At 38.6% G+C, this 9763-nt stretch overlaps 1 protein-coding gene across 1 annotated transcript in view; it reads left to right on the forward strand.

Annotated features, from left to right (window-relative positions):
• The window catches only part of DMGDH (dimethylglycine dehydrogenase), a gene marked incomplete at its 3' end in the record, with an annotated part of 80838 nt that overhangs the window by 18778 nt on the left and 52297 nt on the right, over nucleotides 1-9763 (forward strand). Inside the window, exons 6-7 of the mRNA XM_019640998.1 lie at nucleotides 252-500; nucleotides 2341-2539. Coding sequence (XP_019496543.1) covers nucleotides 252-500; nucleotides 2341-2539 — 448 coding nt within the window. The remainder of the gene's footprint in view (nucleotides 1-251; nucleotides 501-2340; nucleotides 2540-9763) is intronic.

A 9763-nucleotide genomic window follows, 5' to 3' on the forward strand; every position in this document is an offset into this window, starting at 1 on the left:
TACTTTTTCAGGAGTGGAGTTCTATTAAAGAATTATCTTTAAAACTTGGAAGCATCCATGTAAAATTTTGTCTTCTCTTTCCTCATTCAATGTTGCAATGACAAAAAAGTTAAAGTTGTTATGACGTCCTTTAGACATTGCCATTGGTACTGATGTCTTCTCTTTTTTTTAAATATAATTTTCTATTATCAGTGTCAGATGTGGTATGTTTATATATGTGGTGACATTTAACAATGATTTTTTTATTTAAGGATTTTGGGCTCGTGAAGTAGGTAAGATGGTTGGCCTAGAACATCCTCTCATTCCGGTTCAGCATCAATATGTTGTTACATCGACTATCCCTGAAGTGAAAGCTTTGAAACGAGAACTCCCTGTGCTCCGTGACCTGGAAGGATCTTATTACCTCCGACAGGAAAGGGATGGGCTTTTGTTTGGTCCATATGAACATCAGGAGAAAATGAAAGTTCAGGACTCGTGGGTCACCAGTGGAGTCCCTCCAGGTGGGTTCAGCAAACGGAAGTGTGTGCAGGTCAGACACATGTATTTTATCCTCCTTGTTGCTAGGGGCTGGCTGAAGAATAAGATGACACCATAATACTAGACTATCAAATACCTGGGGTGTTGGAGGTGAGGAGTTTGAGGTAAGCTCTGTTCTCTTAGCCCGTTGAACAATCACAGCGGGGAGTAAAGAAAGAGAGGAGACAGTTAGTGGTGGAGACGCTGAAGAAACATGCTCCCCTCTGCTTTGGGAGACTCCAGGTAATTTTTACCTGCCCACATGAACCTCCTATTTTCTCACCCTTTCTTTACTCCCCCACCTGCTGGGTCAAGTTTCCAGATTTGGATGTAGTTGCTATTGTGTTTGGACAGTTGGAAACACGACAGGTATCAGAGGCAGGATATCCAGCCTGCTAAGAGTGAAAACCTCAGAGTGTATTACAGAACAAGATAGGTTGGAACTGCACACAGAAGCCCTCCCCTCCTCCATAAGTGGATGTGGGAAAGGCTCAGGCCTTTATGCTAAAGCAAGAGGTACTATAGTTTCAAGTTCTGTAAGAGAGAAGGACCTGTTTTTGATTTTCATGAAACATTTCTACAGTGCCAGATTAAAGATTGGGTCACCTAATGAAGTACCTCAGGTTTTAGTCTATAAAAGGAGCAAAAATGTCATTGGGACACTGAAATATTATAGGGAATATAATGAAATGGAGGAAATTTTACTTTCTAGAATCATGCTTTCATAAGCTGTTTGGGATACGGAATGAATCCCTCCCTGCAAACGCCTATGCCCATGTCACAAAAATGATTACTGAAGTGCCTTCCACAGAAGTTGGGCCAGTTCGCTGAGGGCTTTGGTTTTGCTGAGTGGGCTCTGTACATTTGGGCCTGAGCGGAATAGCTCCTAATCCCAGAGGAAGTGCTGACCTGCCACCTGGGAGCCTCCCTCGCTGTTCTTTCCCCATGTTGGCAGCCTCTCCTCCAAAGAAATGCTGAACACATATTTAAATAATTCCAGTTGGAGTGGGAGCCAGATGGCTGGCTGGCCCTGAGCACCCACATGCCCTGGCCTAATCCTGGTGATCTGCAGGCCTCCATGTCACTGACCCAACATGCAGTTCGTGAGAGGAACAAGAAGAAACTGGCTGCTTCTGTGTGGGAAAATCACCAGTACTGGTGGACACGTTCTTTTAGAAGCTTGTCTGTGGCCCTGTCTTCAATTACAGTGCCTTTTAGGACTGAGAAGATGATTGCACACTAGGCTCTGACTCTTTTCACAGCACTCTACCCCTCAGATGTGTCTGGGAGTGGGCTTGGGGAAGGAGGCTTCCCTACCATTCCTTTCCTACTAAGAGTTAAAAGAGGTCTAGAATCCATCATCCCAGCTCCTAGAGTAGTTTTCCATGTATCCCCAGTGTCCTGTCATGACTTTGTAAACTCCCACTTGCCCTCACCTGGGAGGATGAAGCAAACTTTTATGGTCATTTGAAGGAAAGAAAGATCTCTCTTAACAAACCAAATAATTCTTGTTTGTTCTTTTGAAATTGTGATTGGATTACATACTAAAAACTACGAATATGTATACATTTAAATTTTCTTTTAATTAAAAAGGTTAACTTTCATTATTTTCTTGTTTCAAGAAATAACATGATTGTTCTCAGCAATATATTGGGTACCCATCTGTTCATAGTGAATATCAAGTTTAGACTTTAAAAAACAAATGAGGAAGTACCTTCCTAACATGCCATCTTTAAATGTAAGCTGATTCAGAAATTTAAATCAGTTTAGAGTGATTTGTCAATGCAGCTGTGGCATCCTGATCACAATGGCATGTCCTTTCAGGTTTTGGAAAGGAGCTCTTTGAGTCTGATCTAGACCGAATTATGGAGCACGTCGAAGCAGCCATGGAAATGGTTCCAATCTTGAAAAAGGCTGACATCATCAATATCGTCAATGGTCCTATCACGTACTCTCCTGACATTCTACCTATGGTGGGGCCCCATCAGGGGGTCAGAAACTACTGGGTGGCTATAGGCTTTGGGTGAGTATCTCCATGTAATTCAACATTTATTATAGAGCCAAGTATTTTAGAGAAGTCTTGTCCCATACTCTCAAGCCCAAAATGGAAAATGGTGGTGAGGGGAGGCACATAGAGTTTTCTCCCTTTCATGACCAATGAAATGGGAGGAATAAAAATTTTCAGCCTTAAAACCCTGACTATATAATGGTTTAATCACTTGTATAGGCCTTAAAGATTCTCATACAGAAGGGCAATGTTTTCCTTGAACTCTGTATATTTCCTGTCACTTCCATTATTCATGTCTCTTTTCATGGCAGTATATGTTCAGATAGGTCAGTTTGCCCCAATTGTACAAGGATGTTTTCATAACATAGTGCAACGAAAATAGTTCATAATATCAAATGTATAACATATCTGATGCAATTTTCACCATAATTCATGTTTGTTCAACATGATTTGTTTCTTTATAATTCCTCAGGTTGCTTACTATTTATAATTCCATCACCTATTTAATATTTCATCTCTAATATTTGTGCCATTAATTTCGTGATGATTAATGTTATGCCTCATTTACTATCACATTACAACCTCTAAGACCCTATTTTTCTTCCTCATTTTATTTAGCTATTTATTCAGCTAATATTTAATGATTGCCAGCTCTGTGCCAGGTCTATCACTAGGCACTGGGCTACAGCTGAGAACAAGGCAGTGAGATCTGACCAGAGGCACNAGAGGGCAGTGTCACTGGCCCTCATATGTGGGATCCGAACCGGGGCCCTCTGGCATCCCAAGCCAGTTCTTAACCAACATGCCACTCGGCCGGCCCCCTAATGCACTTTTAAAGTACAGTTTTATTAAACATTTGCTGGCAGGATATAGTTGCACTGAATAATGAGTACATATTCATTTGAATATTGACTCTTTTATAATCAATTTAGATTTTAGCTGGACTGTATAACCCTGGAGATGGTCACATTGATCCTTACTCTCTAACTATGGCCCTGGCTGCTGGGGCTAGGAAATATGGTGCCCTTTTAAAATATCCTGCACCAGTGACTTCTCTGAAACCCAGGTCAGATGGAACATGGGATGTTGAAACGCCACAGGGATCTATGAGAGCAAATAGAATTGTGAATGCTGCAGGTAAGTGTCATATCTTTTTTTTTTTAGTTAGTGGGGTTTTTCAAGTGGCAAAGAAATAAGATATTATGCCATAAAGTAATGTTTTATACTGTGAACATTGTTAGGAAACACTGTGATGCTCCCGAGGTGATCATTATGACTGTTTCTAAGCTGCAAAGTTCTCGCTCCATCACTTTGCTCTTAGTGTGTGAGGTACCACTCTGTCTTTGGTTTTCTATTATATAGATATCTATGTAATATAGATATCTATAGATGTATAGTTATCTAATATATAGTAATTTAGCATTCTTCTTCATGTTCCATTTTATTCTGCTCCAGATTATGTTTTCCCAAATTATACTTCCTTTTCCATCCTAGGTTCACACTTGCTTTACACTAATAACCAAATTTTAGTGTTCAAATTCATGAGCATCTTCTTTGTTCTCAATTTGCTTTTTTAGGGCAGATTTAATCATTTGTGTTCTCTCTCATCCATTTCTGATTACTTGACTGTAATAAAAAAACTTTTAATCCTTTTCCTTTCAGAACATTATTAAACATACTTCATAATCTTTTCTTAGGTTGCTCTGTTACAATTTATACTCAGAGAAGTGACCCTAAATGAAATATTTGAGATAATCTAAAAACCCACTCATTTTCCATTTCTGGAGACCAAGGTCCAGAAAGTGGTTTTGGCAAAATGACTCAGTTATAAGCCAGGGCTTAGACCTGGGTGTTTTGATCTTTGAGTTAATACACTTCCTAACAGGTCATTTGCTGATGAAGTCATTTTCAACTGTCACACATACAAAATGAATTCCTATGCAAATGAAAATGCTTATGTGCTCTAAACTGGGCTAATACTATATATTCACAAGTAGTTCATAGTGGTTCATTTAAAACCTAAAATAAGCATGAGGCAATAACTGATTTTCTTGTGGTCTGCTCTTTGAGTCAGTTCTTAAATGATACAGTGAAAACAATCTTTATTATTTATCAGATCAAATAATATGCTGTGAGGATATGCTAGAAACATGGACCCTTAAGATTCTTTCCTCTACTGACAATTGTCACCCCAATAAACTTTACTTTTTAAAAAAAGATTCTTGTCTCTAAATCGTAACTTTGATTGATTGATGTTATTTTTTTAATGAAACAGTTTTAGTGGTTCTAGAAAAAGTCATGGCTTCAATATTTAAGAGTTTAAATTAGTACTTCTGAATCTTTCTAACCCATGTCCCCCATTTGCAAAGCATCAAAATCTCATGCCTTCTTTGATATCATTTTAAATTCAAAATACAGTAATATAAAATGACTTGACTAAAAAGTAAAGGCATAAAATATTGCTTTCTTTTTGAACTTCACTTGTCCCCACCCCTCTCTAACCCCCATCTGATATCTGCTACCTCTCACTGTCGTTGGGCTTCACTGGTCTAGTTTCTGCTAGATTATCTAAGGCAATGAAATTATTTATCCTTTTTTTCCAAGTAGCAAGGTTTCTTTGTAATCTAACAACTTTCTTTATGGTCTCATGTTTTCAGCCCCTAAAACATTTTACTGTATTCACAGTGATAGCAAATACTAAAAAAAAAAAATCTGACTTCCATCTCAGCACCCATGGTAGACATTGCTAATTGATCACTGCACTCTTTTCAAATGAGCTTGGACAAACCCCACCATTTTTCTCAACACAATGCTTCAGGCAGACACACATTCCTAATTGATATATTGAGAAATAATGTAGAAAACCTTAATTTAACACAATGATCTATTGCTTTCCTAAAATATATAAAATTTTGTTTGCATAGTTCATTGCCATTGTAATACTTTTTTCCTAAACCATAAACTGTGAGGAATAAGGAATCACAGAAGGGAAAGAATACTTTCCAAAGAGATCTGACCTAAACCCAGGACCTTGGTTACCAAATGAAGTACATGTTTTATGCAGCTGTGAGATTTTGTGAGGTGATCAGGGCAGCAGAGGGCTAGAAAACAGCCCTTCTGGTGCTGGCCTGGGAAAACAAATCCTTGGATTTAGGTTGACAGCGTGACCCTGTGTGGAGTGGTAAACACAGGGCCACACCGTTAGCCTAATTTCTGGGAGTTGTTTTTTTCCAGGTCAGCACCAGGAAATCTGTTGCCTAGGACATTCTTTTGTAGTCTTTGTTCCTGAAACCTCTTACCCAACCACATCTACTCTCTTTCCTATTCACAGTTCTCCTTAACTCCAGGCAGCTCCTTGTTGAGAGTTCTATGAAGACTTATAAGGTCTCAATTCTCAATTCTTTTTAGTTAAATTTATTGGAGTTACATTGGTTAATAAAATTATACAAGTTTCAGGTGTACAATTTTATAATACATCATCCATATATTGCATCAATTCTTTATCTCATTTAGATCATATCTCTAGCCCATATCTTTTTTTTTTTCCTCTCCTCCATCTCTTCTCTTCCATTGGGCAAATGTTACTGGAGAAAATCTAGTTGATTACATATTAGGAATCCATGGAAAGTGTGGAACAGTGTGTGTTTAATTAATTGTAAGTCTGTTTTGAAAAAAAAACTTATTTAAACTATAGAAGCTCCCCAAATGGTAAGTCTCAGTAATTGAGGGCAAAGTTAGATATGCCCTCTTTTAGAATTAAAGCTAACAAAGATCAGGGTTTTTTTGTTTTGTTTTTTGTTAGATTTTATTGGGGAACTGGAGGAGAGAAACAGCATTGGGGAATCGGGGAAGGGGAACAGACAAGTTGCTGTCCTTTTGTTCTTCAGTCTAACTGTGGAGGATGTCGCTTCACTGGCCCATGTTGGTATTGTGATCATTGTGCTCTTTCTGGCTGAGGCAGATCAGTCACCGGCCACTGGACGGTTGTTCACGGTGGCTCTTGGCAGCTCGCGCTGGCTGCCAGCCACTCACAGTAGTTTTACTGCAGCCCACTGCAGCCTCACTGAAGCCTACGCCATTGCTGGCGACTCACAGTAGCCCAGCTCCAGGTAGAGCTGTTGCTCACCAACTTAGCTGTAGAGGGCGCAGCATCACTGGCCCTCATGTGGGATCTGAACTGGGGCCCTGCTGCTCAGAGCTGGTGTCCCAAGCCAGCTCTTAGCCAACACGCCACTTGGCTGGCCCAAAGATCCGTTTTATAAATAAAAGCAACCATCTGCTGAAGGCATCATGCAACACTATTTGAGAATGTGTGTCTGATGCAATGTTTCCCACAGTTAGTGAGACCAGGATGCCGCACAAATTCAGGCGAAGCCCTCAAGCCAGCTCTGAAATTGAAAGTAACCAGCACATAGACTTGGACATATAACCAAAATGCAAAAGATGTAAAGGCCACTATTATCTACTCAATGGTACCATAATCTGCCAGAAGTTACTTTATGTGGAGTCATAACAGAAGGCTATTGAGTCTTTAGGATATGCATGAAAAAGAAAGTCGAAATGTAAATAATATGTCCATTGGCTGATGTGTCTCCAGCATTGCCTAGCGCAGTGGGGCTTTCTCAACCAGAAACACATGTGTTGCCAACCACGTGGCCTGGGCAAATTACTCATTTATAAAATGGAGATAATAGTGCCCATCTCAAAAAGTTATTATGCTAAGTGAGCTAGTAAATGTAAAGTACCCAGAACAGGGTTTACCACATAGAAAACACTAAAAAATTAAGTATAATAATTATAACTATGATTAGTATTATGATTATTATAATTCTTTTCTTGGACGTCTATGCCCTGGTCTGGGAAACACTAGCATCAGGTTACCATTGCTTCTTGATTCCAGCCTTAAGATTACCCAGCTCCTTTTACTTGCTCTGCTGTCATCCAGCACCCATGCTGCTGGTAAATTCACCTTCCAAAGAGCTCAGTTCTCAAGCTAGTGTGCATAAGAATCACACAGGAAGTTTCCCAGACTTCAGAAAGTTTCTAATTCAGGTGGGAAGCTGTATTTTAAATAGTACTCCAGGTACTAAACTGTCTGTACCAAATGGTCTGCAAAATATCTGTTGAAGAACTCTACTATATTGGATGTTTCTACAGGAAAGAGAATAAAGTAAACTTATTCTTGAGCAAGCACAGCTGAGGAATAGTTTCTGACACTCTTAGTGTACAATAGCCTCAGCTGTCTTTGGTATTGCTTAAAAATCTGTTTAATTATACCTTCACTCTAGACCCTGCCCTCAGGTGCAGCTCAAGGGGCATGGGGCAGGAGCTATCTATTATGATGCAAGGTTTTTCTTTGTGTAGTGATGAATGTTTCTCTTGGTCTCATTTCCAGTTGATTCTGTAAGCCTGAGATAACTTTGTAAACTTTGCTTAAGAATTTTCTTAGTATGGTAAATCAGAAAGGTGATTGGATGGTGCCAACCTGAAGCGCAGTGTTCAGCCAAAAAGAATTGCTTAATTTTGCCCGATACTCTGCGTCAGAGAATGTCACTATATAAGCCATCATTGCCACTGTATAAATCATCTAGTACAAGCAAACTTGTCCACGAACCTGCACCTTTTATTTTAACTCCATTTCTATTAATCACTGCATTTTTTTAAAAATGGAAGCCATTTGCAAATGATCATTTTTATTAACTCTTCTCTTTAGTGTTTTCAGGTGATAATGGTAGATTTTAGATGAGTCTCCACATTTGTCTTTATTCCCTTTGAATTTGGTGGGTAGGTGATCTAGCAGAGGTGGAGGTACAATCTTGGCTAGATTTAGGTTAACTTGATTGACATATAAAGGAGAGAATGCCAACAAACCCCACCACCATAGGGTAAAATAGCATAGAGCTTTCCATGGGTTTTTAAGTGATATAATTATATGATACTTAAGCATACATTTCCACATTATTTTAATGATGAAGTACATGAATAAGCAAGCAATTAGACTCAGAAGTTTATAAATATGTTTGAATAGGATAGAATTTACTCTTCAATTTATGTTTTTAATTGAAACTATTGAGGATACTGCAGTGCTTTGAATGGCTAGGTTTAAGATTTTGGCGCTTTATATTTTATAACTCCTCTTGTGCATATAACTGGAATTGTGGCTTTACTATATTTTCATACAAGGTCCTGACATTGGTAATTCACATCTTCCTACCAGCACAAATAAATTAAGTCTCTAAATTATTAAAAGACCAACAAACCGCTCTAATGCCCTTAGGTAAGATTTTTGGTTTGCAAGTGGACACCCATTTTGGGGCCATTTTACAAGTGTGACCAGCTTAGCCATTAGGGCAAAACATAACAACAGAACACAAGAGTGATGTTTAGATGGTAAAATAGAAATAGACTATGGCACATAAGAGTACATAATCTGGATTCCCAGACTGACTCATAATTGATGATTCTGTGTCTAGCTCTGAGCTTTGTAATGACCGAGAATTCAGAACTCCTTATTAGATTCTGAAGAAAAAAAAGCAGAAACAGAAATAGTTAAATATTTAGAATGAAACCTCTAAAAAAGTAGCTTAAATAATATTCCCTAATCATTTGAATGATTACTTTAAATTGTTATGATGTAAGCAAGCACATAAAACCTCCTTTCCCCAAAAAAAAAAAATCTATGGATGGGTCAGGCAACCCCACATACCTAACAAATAATCATTTTTGTCATTTTAGATTCTAAATACCTTTACACAAGTGAAAGAGTCTTGGATTTTTAAAATAGAGTATTTCTGAAGCAAGAAACCCAATAAAATATAATGATTCCAGGGGTCTCCCTGTGGGACATGGGCAGGTCTCTTTCCCTCTCTGGACTTTAGCTCCACATCTGTATACTGAAGAGTCACCTGGGGGAGAATCAAGGACCCTTTCAGCCACAAATTATCTGGTTTTATCTTTTGCAAAGGAAAAAAAATAACATTTGTTCCTACCAGTAAGACAGCCCCCATGTGCACTGTCAAGTGAGAAACATTGGTTGTGGGAACCCCCGCTATTGATGAGCCCTCTCTCCTTGGCTCTGGCCTCTCCTGCTCTAGACTCCTGGTGCTGTCATGACTTTTGCAAGAAAGGATCTTACAAACATATTCAAACTAAAATTTTAAAATAACAGAAAACTGAATGTGCTATTTCTCCCAAAGTACATATGTTTTCAAATTTTAAGTTAACAGAACAATTCTGTAT

Source organism: Hipposideros armiger, unplaced genomic scaffold (assembly GCF_001890085.2).
Source record: "Hipposideros armiger isolate ML-2016 unplaced genomic scaffold, ASM189008v1 scaffold_55, whole genome shotgun sequence".
NCBI lineage: Eukaryota > Metazoa > Chordata > Mammalia > Chiroptera > Hipposideridae > Hipposideros > Hipposideros armiger.